This window comes from Vanellus vanellus (assembly GCF_965231255.1).
Source record: "Vanellus vanellus genome assembly, chromosome: 12".
Lineage (NCBI taxonomy): Eukaryota > Metazoa > Chordata > Aves > Charadriiformes > Charadriidae > Vanellus > Vanellus vanellus.
The window spans coordinates 10,905,466-10,925,642 of NC_138917.1; the positions used below are offsets into that span (position 1 = coordinate 10,905,466).

Consider the following 20,177-nt stretch of genomic DNA (forward strand, 5'->3'; position numbering starts at 1 on the left):
GGCATAGCTGCGCAGGCGCGTCAGCCACCCGGGGGCAGGCGCAGTGGGGTGGGGCGGGATAGCGCAGGCGCGGGGGAGTGGCGCGCGCAGGCGCAGTGTGTGACGGGGGGGCTTCATGTCGCGGAGGGCCCTGCGGCGGCTGCGGGGAGAGCAGCGGGGCCAGGAGGAGCCGGGCCTGGGCGAGTTGGGCCTGGACCCCGGCTCCGAGCGGGGCCAGGAGGGGTTGTCGTCAGCTACCCCCGGGAGGGCCCGCGGCGGCGTCAGTAACCGCTTCGAGCTGGTGAGGGGAGGGTGACAGTAGCGGAAGGGAGGTTGGGGCCTGCGGCGTTCGGTGCCCTGGGGAGGACTTGGGGTGACAGTGCCGGGGAGGGGGCAGCTGGGGTGACGGTGGCTGGAGGGGTAGCTGGGGTGGCAGGGGGTAGTTGGGATAGCAGTGGCTCTGGGAGGGGGCAGGTGCGGGGGCCAGCTGGAGTGGCAGTGGCTGGGGGGGTGCAGCTGGGGTGACAATTATTGGGGTGGCTGAAAGGTGATAGTGACTGTGAGGGGGGTGACTCAGAGGGCAGTGACTGAGGGGGCACTGGGGGGATGACTGGAGGGAACAGGGAGGCTGGGTGGCAATGACCAAGAGTGGTGGCAGTGACCTGGGGGGTGGTGGCTGAGTGTGTGTGACCAAGGTGACAGTTTGTGGGAGGGAGTGATTTGGGGTCAGTGACCAGGGTGCGACTGGGAGGTGTGGGATGGTGGGTGACCTGGAGGGCCTGGGGGAGGCTCAGCTGGGGGGATGTGAATTGGGGATGTAGGAAATGGAGGGGATGAGGCGGGGGGTCTAGGGAAAGCTTGAGGGGGCAGCAACTGGGGCTAAACTGGGAGGGAATTGGAGGGAAGCCTAGGAGGGGCTGGGTGGTCTGGGTCTGGACACTGTCAGAACTAGGCTTGAGTATTGGGATGGTCAAATGATGGGGGAAACCAGTTTTAGGAACATTCCTGCCACTTTTGCAGCCCCGCAAGGTCCTAGTGCTGGAGTTCAGGGGTCAGGCAGGCCGTGGTGGCACAGATGGGTCCCTGGGGTGACATACCCTGGTCCTTTCTCTCAGGGCACCTTGGCCAGCCCCAGTGGTTCACTCTCCTTCCTCGAGGCTTGCCTGTGTGAGCATTAGGCAAGTCTGGCTTTGGAGGCTCTTCCCAAAGAAAAGCAGAATCCAGACAGGGCTGTGCTTTTTCTGCCAGCTATGCCATGCAGTGGATTTGTGTCCACTCCAGCAATTTGGTTGGTGAGGGGCTGTTACAGGCACCTGCTGGTTGACACACTTTAAGTGAGGGGTTGTCCCTGTCCATCTGCTGGAGAAGCCCTCTAGGCAGCTGCGCCCTGTGCTGCTTCTGCGACATCTTTCTCTTCTGTTTGCAGGTGGGAGTGGAGCAGATCAGATTCCTGGGAAATTCTGTCCCCCAGGTGCAGGAGAGGGCAGAGCACAGCCCTGCGCTGGCTGTTTTTGCAGTTTGTCCATCTGTTTGCACAGATCACTGCTGAGGAGTCGGAGGATGAGCTACCGTCCAGAGAGGAGCGAGGGAATGCTCGGCTCAGAGAGCAGGATGCAGTAGAAAGGAACAACAAAGGGGCTGTAACTGAAGAGGCTGAAGGCGATGGGCAGAAAGATGGGGAGGAGGCAGAGCAGCCGGACCAAACGGTAACTAAACCACAGGTATCTAGTGATGGTGGCGGTCACTGTGCGAGGTGCAGAGAGATTTCTTATGTGTGCACTGAGCAGCTTTGTGTGTAGCAGACAAGTGTGTTTCTTTTCCCTTGCATCTGGGTTTAGTCAGAGGCTGGTAATACGAGCCTCAGGGGAGGGATGTACGCAGGGACCTTAAACCCAGGTGCTTGGGGCTCCAGATCTGGAGGAGAATGAGCAGTTTGGTGCTGAGGGTTGGGTTTGTGCCTGGGATTGGGGAGATTTTATGTCCACAGAGGGGAGGTTCCTGAGGAGGACCTTGTGCTGTGTCCTCATGAGCGCCGGGTTCAGACAACATGCACGGGGAGGAAGGCACCCTGCGATTCTGAAATGAAGATTGCTTCTCTGCTCCCTTCACTGTACAAATAATTGAGCTCCCCAGCGCATGTGGGGCTGGGCTGTTCTATACATGCTTGGTTGTTGTGGTTTAACCCCAGCTGGCAACGAGGACTGCAAAGCTGTTCATGCACTCCTACCCCCCCCTCAGTGGGATAGGGAGATTGAGATAAAGACAGTTTAATAGAAGAGTAACGGAAGAAAAAAAAAAAAGGTAAAAGAATATACAAAATTAGTGATGGGATGCAATTCAGTTGCTCACCACCTGGTGATCAGTTGTCCAGCCCGTCCCAAGCATCAATCGTGCATTCCTGCCCCCTGGCCAACCCCCATTTATATGCTGAGTATGTTGTCCATGGTATCTAATGTTACTTTGGCTAGCTTTTCCTGTTTATGCTCCCTCTCAGCTTCTATGGGAAGCTGAAAAAGTCCTTGACTTAATATAAGCATTACTTAAGCAACAACTAAACCGATATGCGTTATCAACATTCTCATACTAAATCCAAAACACAGCAGCTGCTAGGAAGAAAATTAACTCTATTGTAGCTGAAACCAGGACATCAATAACACGTTTTTTTTTTGGAGTGCACAATGTGAAGATTCCAAGCAATGTAAACTAAACATTGAACTTACTCTTTTCTGGAGCATTTTGTTGTTGTTTTGTGTTAAGATTCCCTCCCGTGGTCTTTATCAGCTCAGAAGTGTCTCCTTGCAGGAGCATGTAAGGAAAGGGGCACTTTAATTAACAATTTGACATTGCAAGTCTAGCCCATGTCTTACTGGAGATGGGGATGGGGGTACTGGCCCCCTGGCCTCACTCATTAGGGCTCAGCATTTGGGGTGTGCCTGTGGGTTTTGGGTGCCAGGTGGTGTGGTGAGAGGGGCAAAGACCACTGTCTGTGTATGGTCTGGCTGTGCTGGTAGCCTCAGCCAGTCCAGGGGCTTGGGAATGCTCTGGATGTGTGGTGTGAACTCTGCTCGGTCAATTCCCCCATGAGCTGTGGCTCCAGCAGGCCCTGACCCAGTGAATTTGCTGCGCAAGTACTGCAGCGTGCACCTGCTGCTTCTCTCAGAGCTTCCTGGATAGAAACGTGGGAGCCCTCAGCAGGTGTCTCCCTGCCATTTGATAGAGCCAAATTTGGACTGCACATTCCCCTGTTCTGAAATCAGCTCAGGAGCCATGGGGTTGTTCTGTAACACTGTTACTTGCTGTATTACCCGTGTAAATTCTGGAAATGTGTTTTTTAGCTCTGTATGCCTTGGGGAAGAGCCATTGTGAACAGCAGTGTGCTTCTTAGGTTAGGGAGTACTACATGGCATCGTGAGCTGAAGTAGCTGTGTCAGCTGTGAGAGGAGCCTGTATCACATGGTGCTTTTAGGCAGGTGTTAGTTTCTTTGGAATCTGGAGTGACTGATGAAACTGTCACACTCACTAGAAAGACAGAAATAAATTTGTTCTAGAGAGTAAAGGAGGGCTGAAATGTTTCTTCCACACCTGGCCTATCTAAAGAGTTTCTTGCCTGATATTGCAGTCTCAGACGTATGAAAGTTGGTTGAGATTTAACCCTTGCATTTGTAAACCTGTGGTGCTTTCCTCCATTTTCCTGTTATGTCTTAATTTCTTCTCACTGAAAAATTTGAAAGGATGAATATTGGTTTAGTTTAAGGGCCCTCCTGGAATGCTGATCTGTGTGGGAAATGCTTCTCCCTGGTGGAGCTTTCCTCCCTGCAGTCCATGGGCATGCTCTGACAGCTGTTCCGTTTCTCTTTGCAGCCTATGTTGAGTAACAAGCCACGAAAGAAAAAAAAGAAAAGGAAAAGCAAGAAAACTTCAGCAGGGGAGACTCTGGTATGTCTGCGTTCACTCTCAGAGTCAGTGGCTGTGTGAATTTCTGCATTGGGGTTGACAAAGTGGCTACTCTGAGGCGGCTGCAGAAAAGATTTTGAGGCAAAAATGCTTGGTTTTGCATTATACTCATTTAAAATTACAAAATGGCAACAGCAGCTTTTGACTGTGGTCGTTCTAGCAGCTGGGAATGGTGTAGCTCTGCTGCAGATGCTTAGAGCTGAAATCCTCACAGTGGCATCTTCTTTCATCTCTACTTGGAGGCTTTGCACGGGAGGGGGTACAGCGTGAGGATTTTTGCATTTTCATTATATTTTCCTTGCCCTACTTAGGAAGCTTTCCCTGCTCTGCAGAGCCATACAGAGCCTCTTCCTGACAGTCGTCATTCAGGTTCCCTTCTCTGTGTGCAGCTGTGCACCTTCTCTGTAGTTTGGCATCTGATAGCTGAATGCTGACAGGAGCGTCTGCTTGCATGTTATGAGCAAATGCGCTGCCAAGTGCTCTTCCTGTGGGACCTGCTCTGTCCCCTCAGTGGTGAAGGAAGCAAGGGGACAGTGATTCTCCCTAAGGTGTCTACCCCTAAGGAAGTGTGCTTAGACTGAGAACTTCATCCAGCGTCTTTGTTACAGATAAAACTCAGGGACAAATGTGTGTGCTTGAAAATACTTTATCTACTTGAGCTAAGCTAGGAGACTAAACAGATCACCGTCACTGGTCTTTTAAATTCAATAGAAATAAAGTTCAAGTGGGAGCTATTTTTTTGCTAAGGTTTAAGAACCTTAACTATTTACTTGAGGGAGGTCCTGTGCTAAACATCCTGAGCCACAGTATGCTGAAGTGCTGAATGGGTGAGCTGTGACTCTGGTGCAGTGCCTGACTGGCCACCTCCTCACCAGGAATTCAGCTGGGTGAGCTCAGAGCAAGTAACTAAGGCAGAGAACCTGATCAAAGAGCCTGTTTTTTCTCCCAGTCTGAGAATCATGAGCAATGGGGTGACATTTGCCAGCTGCAGGCTCTAGTGAGACTTAATGCCCAGTACCAGGCAGTTTGATGTGCTGAGTAGAGATAATACCACCTTTGTTCAAGCACTTGAATGCAGAGTAATAAACTTTTAATGTATCCAGTACGCGTGGAGTGGCTATATTTAGCTGGAAAAGGCAAACTCGCAGTGCTGTTTGGGTGTTGTGAATAGAATTCTGTGTTCCACCCACGTATATCATGAGGAGGATGTGAAACCACCACATAAGAAATGCGTCACTTGCTATTTGTGAGGAAAAATAGAGGAAAATTGGGATAAGTGTTATACAACTGTTGAATGTGCACTGCTGGATATATTCTTTGGGTTGTTAAAAGATGGGGAAAGTGAGAGTGCAATACATCAGAGCTGGGTTAAAGTTACACGAGTGTTTGATATCTTCTTATAAGGGTCCCAGCAGTAACTTAGTGTTTCCATAGAAAGTAGATGGCAAAGGCTGATTATTTAAATATTATGATTAAAATCAGCACCCCAACTTTTCATGATACTGTAGGGATTGTAGTATAAATAAATTAGACAGAACACAGCGAAGGCTGGCTAAGAAAAGGCAGACCAGAGGCCAGACAGTCTGCCAGCTCTTGCCCGTGCTAGATATATCTCAGCTGGCATGTTCAAACTCATGGTGGTGTGAAGAGCAGCAGCCCCTATGATAGCTTGAGCAAGTGGGGAAGAGAAGCCAGCCCTTACGGGGGCAGTTGGACAGGGAAGGCAGGCTCTGCGTGGGATTCCTGAGGGAATAAAGGGTGCTAGGTGCAGAGCAGAAGGCCTCAATAAGAGAGGGTACGTGAGCACCCAAGGTGAGCGATGAGGTAGCAGCAGGGTGAGTGGTAGGGGCTGCACCAGTGTTGCACGGAGATCAGGACGAGCTGAAGGACCCAGAGGCAGCCGGGTGTGATCTGTGCTAGGTGACCTGCATGCTGTGGTGACTCATTCTGTAATAACTGCCTTGTCTTTGCATGTGCCTGTCTTAAGGAAGACAATGACCTGGAAGACATCGACAGCCTACTGGAGAAGATTGAGGATACCAATGGGCTATCACAGCAGACCCAGAGTGGATTAATCGTTGACAGCAGGCCTCTACTCTACATAGAGCACAGGTAGTGCTTGCTTCCTTCCTGGTTTTGGCCTTGGCTGTGACGGGGTTATCTGTTCCCCCAAGGAAGGGAGTTGGGAGCCTCCCAGTGTAATCAGGACCTTGCTTGAAAGCGGTTGTGGTAATGGTTGTGCACATCCCTATTTCTAACCATTGCTTTTAGAGCTGTGTTCAGTTTTGAGCAGTGACTGGTATATATCTGCTGTCAAGCCTGGTTTGAGTGGGCGACTGAATCATATTAGCTTCCAGAGGTGCCTTCCAGCCTAAAACACTCTATGACTCTGTGAGAGAATCTCTGCAGAGCTGCAGAGAGCCCTGGTGCATAAATCTTTGCAACCAAACTCACCTGGCCAGGTGACTGGCTGCATTCAGACTGGGTGCTGCGAGCAGCAGGCCCCAGTGCAGCATATGCTGTCCTCTGAGGAGGGCTGAGCAGTGCCAGGAGCTATTTTCACCAGGAAAGCTGGTTAGACTTGTCTAACCTTTCCCACATGTCTCCATCAACAAAGCGGACTAAGCGCCAAGCATGTCCAAGAGCTGAAGAATGAATCGGCCTCAAATTAGAGACCCATAACATCTGGGCCTGTGTCGCACTGGGAAACCTGTCAGGAATGGGCTGGCTGGTGTGTCCAGTGTGTTTTGGAGCCCAGGGCTGGTACAGACACTAGTGGCAGTTCTTTCTGTTGTTGGCGAAAACCTTTAAACTTGTAGCTGGGACAACTTACCTGTCCCAGTTTTGAAACCTTCAGGCATACTGCATCAAAACTGAGTCTAGGCTGGTGGGCACGCGGTGCCAGTGCAACCTGTTCAGGGCCGTTTCAGTAAAGGCAGAATGTTTGTTTACCTAGAGGTGGTTTTAAACTTCAGTGACTTTTCTGGTCAAGTACATGTTATTCAGAAACCTTTGAGAGCTGGATAATCTCTGAGTAGGTGAGGGTTGTCAGTGCTGGATCTCAGCCTTCCACTCTCCTCCTTCAACGCCTGCTCGCTGGACGGCAGAGAAACCCCTCTCAAACACGCCTTCTTTCTCTGGGCTGAATGTTTGGTCAAGAAAATTGTGGGTGGTGTCGTGCTTTGATACAAGATCTTTGTATTAAAAGTACGTATTTTAATCCTTGCCAGCCTTCATGCAGTGGTTAGGGTGCTTGCCCCAAATTGCAGGCTGCCATTGCATGGTGGGTATCTCGCACATCCCCTGAGCATGCACTCCTGCTGTCCTGGGAGTATCCCAGACAAAGGCCCCAGCTGCCCTGGAGAGGGCAGCAGAAGTATTCTCCAGCTCAGTACTGTTTAGGAGCAGAGCATGAAGGAAGCATGCATCTGACTGAACAAGCATTTTTATGCCTCCTCTTCTGACCATTTTTAGACTCCTTTTGGTTTATTGTGTCATATCAGTGGGGTGTGTGAGAGTTCGGGGGATTGGTTAGAGACAGTTCAAGGTACAGAACACTTCGCACTGATGGAGAAGAGCGTGAGACATTTGGCTATGTTTAACTGACGGTAGATTTTCTTTCTTGTTTTAACCTTCTCAGAAACTTGAATCCAGAGAACGAGTTGAAGAGATACTTTGGGGCTCGTGCTGTTCTTGGTGATCAGAGGTTAGTCCAGAATTTAATATTAAATCCTTTCAAAGTCCAAGTCGGTGCGTCTGTCCTTCCCTTGGTACGGCTTACCGAGCCCCCAGTGCTACACCTAGGCAGGGAATCCAGGGTTCAGGGTGTCTTACTCGTTTAGTAGTTGCTTTTTGGGACAGGGGGATATTTTTATTTTTTTTTTTTTTATGTGTGTGAGGGTGGCGGGTAAGACTTCTCCAGGCTTTTGCTAGCATTTGCTTTTTCTTCTGCTGATTTCCCCTCTCATTTACTGCCAAACACCCTTCTAAAGTAGTTTTGCTCAAATTTGTAGAGTATAGACTATTAATTTTTTTTTTTCTTTCTCCAGTATTTGTTGCTTGTTGCTATTCCAAAGTCTCTGAAGGACTCTGAATACTTTTCAGAGGGTCTCATGCACTTGCTTTCAGAGGCCCAGGGAACCTACTGCTTCTTGGGTGTGGGGTCTCTGTGCAATTATCCGTTGCACTGTGGTCAGTGTTATCCAGAAATCCCTGCTTTCATGAACTGGTTGAAAAAAGTGCGCATAAGAAGTGCGCATCACTGCTCAGAGCAGTGATGGTGGAAGCAGAAGCCTTCTCTGAGAGAGTCTGTGGAAGAATATTTAGTGCTTCAGGAAGTAGCAGCAGTCCCTTACTGAGGAGACATGACTTTCTTAGAATAGCCTTGATTTCTGAATTCTTCCTGCCCTGAACCAATAAATTGGTTGCATTTGTGAGTACAGCTTAAACTAAATCAGTTGACATTTAAAGGCACTGCTGGGAAGAGAGATGAGTCAGAGGGATATGGGGCTGTCTTAATTGGACCTGGGAAGCTGTTGGAAGCAAAGAGGCAGCTGAGAACTTGGCAGGAATAAAAACAGGGGAGAGAAGCTATTGAAGTGGAAATGCTGGAGGCACTGGCTGGCCCAGAGAGCAATGGTTCAAGTAAGGCAGAGCCTGAGCGAAGGTATGTTGTGTCTTGAAGGCAAAACATGTTAAAGCTCTGGGCCAAAGCTCCATGTGACAGGGCTGTAGCTGGGGAAGAAGTTGGATCTCTTTTTCCCTGAATCATCGTTTTTCTGGCTGCTTTCAGCCCTCCTCGTTCTGGTAGTACAGAGAAACTGTGACCTGTCGTGTTTATTTCCTCAGGCAAAGGCAGCGCCAGTGTGTCCGTGGCATGTGGCTGACGACTCCCCAGAGCACCTGGCCGCGCTACACCAGAACAGGTGAGGCTTTCGGTGCCACCTTCCGAAGCACCGCACTGCTGCTAGCTGCCAGGGTGCGTCGGTCCTGTGCCCATTTTGGCATGGATGGCTGCTCTTGCCAGCCTGGCTTTCCTAGAGCATCCGCACAGGGAAACCGGAGCTGCTTTCATCAGCTGCCAGGCCCAGGCTTCATGCTGGCTGATACAGATAGGGAACTGTTCATCAGCTGATGGAAATACTCCCTTTCTCAACAGGGAGAACTCTGTTGTATTGTATCTTAGTAGTTGGGCTTTTTTTTCCCCCCCCTTATTGGAGGTGGCAGGTGATGAGTACTTCCTGTCTTAACAGCGGTCTTGCTGGATAATGAGAAATAACCGTGGGGAGAGCAAGCTGCCTGGGCTTCTCGGGTGGGTTTCAGACTGACTTATAGAAGGAGGGAAAGGAGTGAAATTCTCTGGGAGTTTCTGAAAACACATCTGGCTTTGGACCTGATGATATGAATGAGATTTCTGTGTGATAAGAAAGCAGAAGAGCATCTCTTGCCACTGTGCTGGCAGGCTGGCAGCAGTGGTACCCATGTCTCCCGTCCACTCTCTAGGTATTGTCATGCAGCTGGTGGACACCAAGGGGGGAGTGCAGTACTTCACGTTTGAGCACCATCGCAAGTACCAGGAAGTGCAGTTGAAGTTCCTGGAAAATGTAGAGACCATGGACCCCAACAGTGTTGTGGTATGTTGTGAAATTGAGTTGCCTGCGCTGTTACCTCTTGCGTTCCTGGAGCCCCTTTCCCTGGCAGAGGAGGTGGGCTGTTGCATCCTAGTGCTTATTTTTTGCCAGTCTCATTTTGAGCAGTAGAGCCCTCTGCCCCCTCTGCATGGGGTGAGGCAGCGTTGCTTGCTGAGCTCTGCTTTCACCTTATGAATAAGATACGTGACTAGCTTGGTGCAAATGAGGTCCAGTGGCTGGTGGCGGAGGCTCAGTGGCTCTGCCTGAGAGCATGCCAGATAGCCATCTGAAAGAGGAGCCTGCGGGAAGCGACCATTTGGCCAAAAGGGTAGCAATAAAGCTCCCTTGTCTCGGGTTTATACAGTATTTTTCCTTTCCCAGCTGAAAAGCTATCTTTAAATGTGAATCTAAACTAACAGCTGTTCTATTTATAAACTCTTGCATGGATGAAAAATGTGTCTTTCCTTGGTATTTCAGCAAAACAGTCTTTGTGTTGAAAGTTCTTAATGCATGTCCAAGCTCATTAAACTGTATGGTAACATTTATAGATTGTAGTGATAAGCAACAGTAGAATTGCTCTGCACCCTGCTGAACCATAATTGAGGTATTTTTGCTCTGAAAACCCTGGCCACATGAGCTAGGGTATATGCCCTGTTTCTTAAAGAGTTTCTTAAAGAGGCCATTGTGCACTAAATAAAGTTTACTTCCTTCTGCGTTCCCACACTCTGCTCATGGCCACTGCTCCCTCCAGCTCATCAATTCTGCCGGCTGACTGGACTGAGATTCGCATTCAATGGTGTGAAGTCACTCCTATGCAGCAGTGATCAACCTGAAAGCCAGCGTCCTAAGGACAGCTCAAACACGGTCTCATGGCTGTGCAGAGCAGGACAGGTTTTCCATGGTGCATTTTAATCTTTAAGCTCTCTTCCTGTTAAGTGAGTCTGACTACCTTTGAAGATATTCCTACAGCTTTAGTCTTTCAATTTTCTGTTAAGGGTAAAATCTAACAGACGGGGGTTTGCAGATGCCAGAATTACTTCAAACCTCCAACCAGTTTATCTGTGACAGCCACAGTTTCACGTGGCTGGAGCTCAGATTGACCTCGCTGCTATGGTTTCAGCATGCAAAACATGATTTTTGGGGTGCCCTGCTCAGTGAGTCGTTTTCTGCTCTTACCAGTGGGTTAAAAGGGTTTTGCTGGTGAAGTTGTAAATGTGTGAAGAGCACTTTTTCCCTTCACAACAACCCTAGGTCCTCCATCTCTTCCGAAAAAGAATGACTAGAAAGGAACTTAAGAGCAAGCAAGGAGGGAGTAAAACATCAGGCAAGTGGCACTGAGTCAAAGGTGCTGGACTGGGACAGCCTAGAACATAACAGCTTTTTACTGTAGGTGGGCATGCTGGCCACCACCCTGCAGATGTACAACTCCTGGAGCTTTTGAAGCCATATTTTTTTTTTCAGTTTTGGGGGAAAAAAATCCCAAAATTAAACTTTGAGGACATTTGAAGTAGCTTCAGTATTTTCATATTGAAACTGAATTTTAGGCACTTGGAAGAAGTAGCCCATTTATAATATAATTAGTGAATGCAGAGGTTTTTGAGATGTGGTTAAACTTCTATTTTGAAGCCTGGAAAAAATATTTTTAATCCATTACCAGTCAGGAGGTGGATCATGGAATTGTAATAGATGTGTCAAAACACCGTCTTGGTACCCAGAGGAAGCAAAAGTCTGATCAAATGCTCAGAATTGTTAAGGGGTAGAGAATAAAACAAAAATGTAATTATGCCTGCTGCCTGCATCTTGAATATTGTGTGCAGTTCTGGTCCCTCACCTTCAAAAGGATATGGTGGAGCTGGGAGAGATTCAGAGGAGGACAGCAAAGATGATCAAAGGGCTGACACGGCCTCTGTGCTGGAAAAGCTGGGTCTACTGGGAGGGAGGTGCCTGAGGGAAGCTGAGATGGAGGGCCCAGATCCTGTGTGGAGAGGGGAGAGATCTCCCTGCTGGCCCTTCCAGCACAGGGATGGAGCTGGCAGGTTGGAATTAAAGGAAGTTCTTCTCATTGTGTGCTTAAGAGGTGGCTTTTGGTATTGCAGAGCTGGGGTGCTGGAAAGGTACCTGGGTCACTAAGTGAACAAAACCACAGGAGGAGATGACATTAAAAACAATGGCATCTTTGCTAGTGGGGGTTGCTGAACCCCTAAAGGTTGGCAGCTTAGAGTGTGCTTGGAGTCATCACGTGTGCCCAGCTTTGTGCCCTCTTTCCCAGCCATCTGCTTTTGGAGACAGGGCAAGATGGACCTCTACTCTGACCCAGCGTGACTGTTCTTGGGTTCTTTTAATGCAGTTTTAGCCTTTCACGTGAGATGCATCTCCAGCCTTGAACTACAGTCTAAGCATTGGCGCTCTCATGGCGTGGGACAGGATTCCTTCACCTTCAGACCCAGGGGCAAGAACAGCTCTTCTCTCATAGGCACAGTGTCAGGGCATTTGCCTACCTGCCACACTTACAGAACTTGTCTCATAGGCAGAGTGCATGAGAAACCCATGATTATTGCCATTGTGTAATCAAACTCATGCTCTCCTGTAGCCGCTACTTCAGGCACTGGAACCGTACCATGTGGACTCCCTTCTGCTGCTCAGCGATGTGTGCCGGATGCAGGAGGATCAGGAGATGGCCCGTGAGCTCGTAGGTAAGAGCTGAAGTGGGGAGCAGATATCCTGGCATGAATTAATAAGGAATTTTGGTTCAGTTTTGGTATTGTTTCAACAGAGACGCAGCAAACCAGAAGGGTTGGTTTGGCTGTGTCTGTGACTTGGCCTTGGGTGATCCTGCAGACCAGCAGCTTTTGCTGGAGGCTTTTAAATAGAGCCAGACGTGCTTGTCTGGGGCAAAGCATGTCAGCATTCACCTTCAAAATGAATGGATGGATTGACAGGACATGGAGGGGGTCTCACCTGTAGGACATCCCTTGCAGGAGGAGGGTCTGATTTAGTAGCTACCAGGTCCTGCAGTGTAAGGGCTGCTCAAGGAAGCCTATGCCCTCTGTGGGGAGCCTGCCCAGCCCTGCAGGCCAGCCTGCCTTGCCCTTCTCTGACCAGCACTTTGCAGGTCAGTATGTCAGGCTCTGCTCCTTGGGGTGCCATAGGCTGCATGGGGGCAGGGGGCATCCTGGAGGATGGCTGCTCCTCGGACTGCCATGCTGCAGTCTCTGGTGTCTCAGATGTGTTGTTTGGTAATCGGGGCATGCCCTCCACAGCGTGATAGGAGGGGCCAGAGGTGAGGTAAGGACAGGATCTTTGGCTTCCCTATGTGAAGATAGTTGTGGCAGAGGCAGTTGTGGCAGCCTCAATTCCCGACCTCCTCCAGGAGAGTTACTTTTCATAACTGGAGCATGATCTAATGCCCTCATAAGGGGGCAAGGCTCGCTTGCCTGGGTATCTGCTGCAACCATGTACTCTGAGGTAGCTTTGTGCCTTGCTAGGCTGTGAACAAGCATATTTCATGGGTGCCAGAGCTCTCCATTATTGGTGTCTTCTGGGCTAAATCGACTGCTGTTTTGTGAGCAGTGGGGCGCTGGGGTGGTGGCATGCCCTGATGCTGTCTTTGCTGTCTGCAGAGCAGGCGCTGTACAGCCTGGAGTGCTCCTTCCACCCCCTCTTCAGTCTTACCAGCGGGACCTGCAGGCTGGACTACCGGCGGCCGGAGAACAGGTAGGTGGCATGCCAGCCTGCCCCGCATCTGCCAGAGAGCTGCTGCAGCATGCCCTGGCCTACTTTGGACACGGAGACCCAGATTCACAGCGTCTGCTGCGTCATCTGCAGTGGCAGGGGACCTTGAATGTCCCTTTCTGTCGGAACAAGCTCTGCCATCCGATGGTCGGTGGCAGTGCCCCTCAGCAAGGCAGCAGCAGGGTTGCTGAGATGGGTGCTGGGGTACTGGCAGCTCTTGCACTGAGCTTTCTTTGCAAAGCATCCTCTTTCCTGGGGGATAACTGCTTCCCCTTGTCATATCGTTCTCATGCAATTGGTACCCCTTAGCCCAAAATGGCACTTATTTTTGTCACAAAAATACTTGCTGTGTGTTTACAGCCGTGCTTGGTCACTTGTGTACTGCCTGGCTGGCCTCTGTTCCCGGCACTCGCGCTGTTCCCAGCCTGACTCTTTATGTAATGACAGCTCTGCAGCTGTGGGGAAAGGTGACTTTATTATGGGAATTTTCCAGTCAGCTGACCCAAGTCATCCCTCCCAAAGTGCTGTACCTGGAGGTTGCTCAGATTTCTAGTACCCACTCACTGATGGGCTTGGTGCCGTCTGTGACCTGAACGCTGCGATCTGTATCTTGCCCAATTTGGGTGTTAGTCCTCCCTTGGTATGCGTCATGCATGTGCTGTGTCGCTGTCCCCATGCGGCTGGGCAGGCTGGGACAAGGCAGGGTGCAGACTTCGAGGATTTCCTTGTTTCATTTGTCCTGAGTCTTTGGCCAGTCTGTGAGAGCACAAGGCTGCAGGGCCTTGGGGAGCAGAGATGGAGCAGGCCACGGGTTTGTTGTTCCTATGCTTGCACAAATAAATTAAAAAATAAAAAAAAAAAAGATGGCATGAAGGAGGGCCTGTGCTGTGTCACCCCATACTGCACCCAGCTGGGTTCCCTGCATCCCCCTGACTGCAGTGCGGTGCTGATGCTTGGAGGGTGAGGAGCTGGGGCTGACCATGGGTCCCTGTTCTTGAGTGGCATGAAGTGTTTCTCTCCAAATCTGGCTTCTAAAACCTGCCTCTGTTCCCCATGCAGGTCTTTCTTCCTGGCTCTCTTCAAGCACCTGATGTTGCTGGAGAAGAGAGGCTGTCCCCGGACAGCTCTGGAGTTCTGCAAACTGATTCTGAGGTAGGTACCCCCGCTGAGGGCTGCATCCTATTCCCTGTGGGATGGGGCAGGGCATCTCAGGCATGGGGGAACACACTTTGAACAATGCACTGAACCTAACCCAGGCGGGAAGAAAACCCAGAGGTGTACTGCTGCTCCCAGGCTTAGTGAGGGCTTGTTTCCACTCCTTACAGATGCAGTGTCACAGGTTAGTTTTGAGCATGTGCTCGTATCTGTGATGTTGCTTTGGAGAGAGGCGATTGTTGAGAAGGTGGCTTAAACAGATGGGACCTGGGTGGCCCTTGCTCTTGACTGCTGAGCTGTGGGCCTGGCTGGTTGTTATAGCAGAGCTCAGAGTCTCTGCGGAATACATGTACAATGGTGGCTTCAGCCTGCTCAGTTTGTGGCCATGGATTCTTCTCACGGGTGGTGACAGGGGGACTGTCGCCCCTCTGCAGGGATGCAGACTGGGCAGGGTGTAGCACCGTCATCCTGGCTGTGCAGGAACAATCATGTTCCTGTTATCTCCACTTGCTGAGTCACAGAAGCTCTCTGGATGCTAGTGGAGAAGTCTTGTTTGACTTAGAAATGAGGACAGCTACTTCAGCTTTTGTGACACTGATTTTGTTTCCTCCCCTTGTGCTCGCCTCCCTCTGAAGCCTTGATCCAGAGAACGACCCGCTGTGTGTGCTGCTGCTGATTGATTTTCTGTCCCTCCGAGCACGAGAATACACCTTCCTGACCCGCATGTTCCAGGAGGTGGAGGTGAGTTGCCAACAAGCTGCCTTGGCAAGAGATGGGGCATAGAGGGGTGAGCTGGTTCCTGGGGCTCTCCACGCCTGGGCTAACTGGAGGGGACAGCTGGGCCACAGAACATGAGCTTTTCCTAACCAGCTTAGCTCTTCGAGGGCTGTCTCATAGCCAGGCTGGCATCCCAAAGTCATCAGAATGACCCATAAAGGCTAGGGTGTTTGTTCTTGTAATCCTGGTGCCTTGCAAACAATTGTATGAACTCAAAATTGCTTACTCAGTTGTGGGGGCACCAAGCCAATGGCTGGGAAGTAATTTAATCCAGCAGGCAAGAAACCCCACCCTGTGTGCAGCCCAGCCACATCGAGATTGTTCTGCATAGCATCATTTCTCGGTAAATCTGTCTCTCTCATCCTGCAGAGTCACCGGAATTTGTCCCAGCTCCCCAATTTTGCCTTCTCGGTGCCGCTGGCCTATTTCTTCCTGAGCCAGCAGGAGGAGCGCTCGGAGCTGGAGCTAAGCCAAGCCCGGGAGAAAGCTGCCCGGCTCATCCAGCTCGCATTGATCATGTTCCCAAGCGGTAAGTCCGTCCCCACCGGTAAGTCCGTCCCCGCAGGCTTTGTCACTGTCTTCATCTGTGAGAGTGGAGGCTGGATTCCAGGCAGTCAAATGCAGAGGCAGCAGTTTGCCTGTGGGTTGCATATGGTGCTTGCCTCTGTTTGTGGGAGATGGGAGCCCTGACTCAGAGGGTGAGGCAGCTCGGGCAGACCAGCAGCAGCAGGTACTGCTGTACCTGCACCTGGTGTGGTGGTGGTGGGATTCAGCCTTCCCGCACCGTGGCAGGGCCAGCAAGAGAACAGCGGAACCGGGTAGGGCCCACATAACCGTGAGCCCTCCATGTGTTAGGAAGAGATCGGTGATTGTTCTTCCTGCTGTGCACCCTCCTCGGAGCAGCTGATACCCCTTCATTAGAGATGGTCACGGGCGTGCAAGTTGGGGGAGGATGAGAACCGGAGTCTTGAGTGGGAAAATGTTTCACCCCAGGGTTGGCCAGACCAGAGACAGCAAGTCTCTCTTGGCTTTCCCTCCGAGGCACTGCTCTGCTTTAGATGTCCTCTCTATGGGCGCCCATCACTCTTGCTTTCATCCAGTTGGTGCTGCTGTCCATGAAAGGAGATATACAGCCCCTCTGGGCCCAGAGGAGGGTGTGTCTTTATACGCAGGAATAACCAGCTCTCAAACAGAGGTTTAGTTTGTGTTGGCTGAAACCATCTTTTTTGCTGCTTGGCATGGTGACTGAAATAAAACCCTTGTTCAAGTTCAAAGGCCAGCAGCATTAAGTGCAGAAAATTGCACCTTATTTCACTGGCGGGGGGAAAAAAAGGTTGTTGTTCTTTTTAGTTTACTCTGGGTCTGTTTCCATCATCCATGCAGAGATCAAAAGGCAGCATAACCCCCAGCAGCATCCTTGCGCCCTTCTTGCATGGGTCCTCCTTCAGCGCCCTGGTGGAGTGCGCACCTCCGGGATGGGGCTGTCTCTCTGCAGCCCTGGCAGTGGTGACCAGCCACACCATGGTGCTCCTTGCCGGGCTATTGAAAGTGAGCTGTCTTGACTTTCTCCTGCAGTTCTTATGCCGTTGTTGGATCACTGCAGTGTGCAGCCTGATGCCAGGGTTGCGTCCCATTCCTTTTTTGGGCTGAATGCTCAGATAAGGTAAGCCCTGGAGATGTTCTCAGTAAAGAGAAGAAATCGATTTTGCCGGTAGTGGGGCTTTTGCTTGCTCAGGCAGCTAATGGAGTTACAAAGCAGTGGAGGAGAATATTTGGTTTCCTGAGTAGGCTGTTAGATGCTTTGATAACGGATTTCCATAATGGCCACCAGATAATGCTAATAGAGCTGCCTCACCTTAATGTGGACGGGTCAGAAGTTCATACTGAAGCTTGTTGGTACATGTAGTAAGAGAGAACAACATGTGCGTACTCTCAGGGCAGGCTGTCTCCTACCAGTCTGGATTTCCCTGACACGTGGTCCTCCTAAACACGCGAATGGTCTCCCCCTCGGGTCAAGGCAGCGTTAATTTTCATCTCATGGCTATGCTTATCCCAAAAATAGACGGAGGCAGAAAAACTGGTGAAGGTAGATGGAAATAGCAAAGCAGGGAGCCTGCGATTCCTCTCTTTGTGTTCTCATGCCAAAGCACAGTGCAGAGACGAGCCCTTGCCAGCCAGCACAGGGACCTGCAGGCGGGAAGGAGGAGAGTGCCCTGAATAACAACTGTCTCCCGTAGTCAGCCTCCCGCCTTGAACCAGCTGACGTCCCTCTACGTGGGAAGGACTCACTCCCTGTGGAAGGACCCAGCTGTCATGGCGTGGCTGGAGCCCAACGTCCACGAGGTGTTGCGCATGGTGGATGCCCGGGACCCGCTGGTGGAGGAGTCTGAGCACAAGTGAGTGCGGCAGGCGGAGGTGAGCGGCTCTCGTACCAGGCATGGGTGTGGAAACAGGGGGAGAGAGTGGGCCGGGCGGTTCTGCAGACGAGAGGAGCTCTGTCCTGAGCAGCAGCGCTGGGTCCTGCTCAGAGCTCCACAACTGCTGATCTGAGGGTGGCTGCTGATGCCAAGGGTTACACCGTGGGACTAAGAAGGCAGAGGCTCTTCCAGACTTTTCACAAGTGTGAATTAAAAGCTGTAGCTTTTGCTCACTGGGGAGTGTGTGCTACGCTGCCTGGGAGGGGCAGGGATAGCTGCACAGCTCGCAGACAGTTACTGCATAGGGCAGGTGAGGGCTTAGAAACACCTTCCAGCTCTGAGAAGCAGGAGAGGGGGACATTAGGTCTTGTCCTAAACCAAAGTTAGTTTGCTCTGCTGACCTACAGAGGAATGGGGCTGGTGAGAGAGATCTGTGCAGTGTCCCTGAGCTTTTCCGCTCTTTCATCTGAGGTCAGCCAAGTGACTTTGGCTTCACCGTAGGCCGGCTCTCTCCGATACAGCACATCCTCCCCAGAGCCAGGGATGAAGCTGACAATGCACCTAGAGAAGCAGAAATGGAAAGCTGGCTATGCTGAGGTGTGCTCTGTGCAATCCTCTGTTCCCCTCTCTGCTTTAGGAGAAAGACGCTGTACCAGAACGCGCCCAGGAATATCTACCGGCACATCATCCTCTCGGAGGTGAAGGAGGCCATGGCAGCTCTGCCTCTGGTGAGGGGCCCTGATGGGGCACAGGTGGCGCTGCTCTGTGCGGTGTGATGGCACTTGTGTCCCTGCTGTGCATGCGGACACTGCGCACATCTTAAACCCCAGACACCAGCAAGAAACATCAGCCTGACCTCAAAAGTGTCCTCCCCCTATGCCCGGCTTCCTGGGGCTGCACACAGGGGCATGTGCGGGCAGCCCAGGCTGTAGCTGGTGCCCGGCTGTGTTGTGCTGCCCAAGACGAAGGGCTGTCTGGCTGGTCTGACCTTCTCCGTGCTTCAGTGTTTGCTGCTGCTGACTTAGCCCTCACTGCTTCTTTCTTCTCCCCACCCGCAGGAGGTGACGTCGCAGCCTGTGATGGGGTACGACCCCTTGCCTCCTTTGGACTCCATTGTTTCCTACACCAGACCAGAAAGGTACCTTCTCCACCCCTCACTTCTGCGCTGGCACAGCTGGCATGTTCCCGGCGCGCCCTCAGCCCCGGGCCTGGGTGCATGTGGGAGCTCAGAGCTGACATCCTCCTCCATCTCGGAGGAAGAGCCGCCTGGCTTGTGGTGCTCGCCGACAGGCAGAGCGTACAGGCAGGACTGGTCTTGCTGCTTTTCCTTGATGGTCACCGTCGGAGACGGCGGCTGTTCACAGCCATTAAAGCAAAGGCCATTGAAAAATCTTGGCTGTTTCTTACCTCAGGTGGTTTGGGGTAAATACAGGTTTAAGCGCAGCCAGCCGTGGTGTGCACAGACCATTCAGGTGAAGCCCATACGTGTCTTAAGCCCTGACCAGGCTGGTAGTGCTTTTAATGACTGCTTTGCACAGAGGCTGGCCAGCTGCTGGCTGCCTGGGATAGGAAATCCCTGAGAATCCCCCAATACCCTGATTTGGGGCTGGCTCAGGAGGGGCCGTGCGTTGTTCTGGACAGCATTGTTCTCTCCAGCATTTCTGCGCTGTCTCAGCCCCAGCGAGAGACCGAGTACCAAGCTGCCCCGTTAACTGTGCTGTGACTTCTGTCTTTCAGAACGAATCATCCATCCAATGAAAGCACTTTATCTCTCTTCTTCCGATCGCTGTTGCCAAATTTTAACTTGCAGGTATGTGCAGTCAGCTGCTGCGGGCGGAGCAGAGCACACTTTTGCTGTCAGTACGCAGAAGTTTTCCACTGCACAGTGTTTCTGCAAAGGGAGTGGCTCTTGGCATATGCAATGTATAAACGTCAGGTTGCAGAGCAGCCTGATGCTTTTTGGCAAGCGGCATTGTCTCTCTCTCCCTGCCTGCTGCAGACGGGCAGGCAGCTCCCTGCCCGGCCGCTCCAGCTCTGCTCTCTTGCAGGGGGACATCAGGCATGAGAGGGATGAAGAGGCTGGAGCAGGGCAGGACCTTAACCAGGGGGTGAACAGGCTCATGGCAGCCATGCGGGACATGCTGGCGAACATCCAGTTTCAGGAACCTCCCCGAGATGACAATCCTGAAGGCGACGGGGACTGGGACTGAGCTGAGAGTGTGAATCTTACCCCCTGCCCCACAACCCTCTGTAATCACCCATCCCCCCCACCCCCAGTCGTGTGTCACTCTCCAATAAAGTCACACAAAGCCCAAATGCCCGTTCTTGCCGTGGGGACGTGCTCTGTCTGGGGAGGCTGCCACCACGGGCACTTTCATATCTCTCGGCGGGTGGTGAGGACTGTCTGAACGTGGCAGAGCTAATCTACAGCAGCTGTCCCTCAGCCCCAAGTCAGCTTAGTCCCCTTCTGGCCTGCTCTGAGCACATTTGCTGTCCCCTTTCCAGTGTCTGCTCCTCTCCTGGTCTTGCATTT

General features: G+C 51.5%; 1 protein-coding gene across 3 annotated transcripts; it reads left to right on the top strand.

Moving 5' to 3' along the window:
* Positions 1–79: 79 nt before the first annotated feature.
* On the top strand, positions 80–19,954 carry TCF25 (TCF25 ribosome quality control complex subunit). Of its 3 annotated transcripts, none has more exons than XM_082489475.1 (18): positions 80–280; positions 1,518–1,700; positions 3,841–3,915; positions 5,921–6,045; positions 7,574–7,639; positions 8,782–8,858; positions 9,436–9,566; positions 12,154–12,256; positions 13,184–13,277; positions 14,355–14,447; positions 15,086–15,191; positions 15,597–15,756; positions 16,803–16,890; positions 17,465–17,623; positions 18,282–18,372; positions 18,703–18,782; positions 19,382–19,454; positions 19,693–19,954. In XM_082489475.1, exons 1-18 carry the CDS (start codon positions 116–118, stop codon positions 19,852–19,854), a joined length of 2,031 nt encoding a protein of 676 aa, XP_082345601.1. In that variant the 5' UTR covers positions 80–115; the 3' UTR covers positions 19,855–19,954. The 3 variants fall into 3 exon arrangements, 2 of the variants coding, with proteins under 2 accessions (XP_082345601.1, XP_082345602.1); XM_082489476.1 differs by having other exon boundaries at positions 1,518–1,685; XR_014269628.1 differs by lacking the exons at positions 19,382–19,454; positions 19,693–19,954 and having other exon boundaries at positions 17,465–17,642; positions 18,703–18,740.
* Positions 19,955–20,177: the final 223 nt, after the last annotated feature.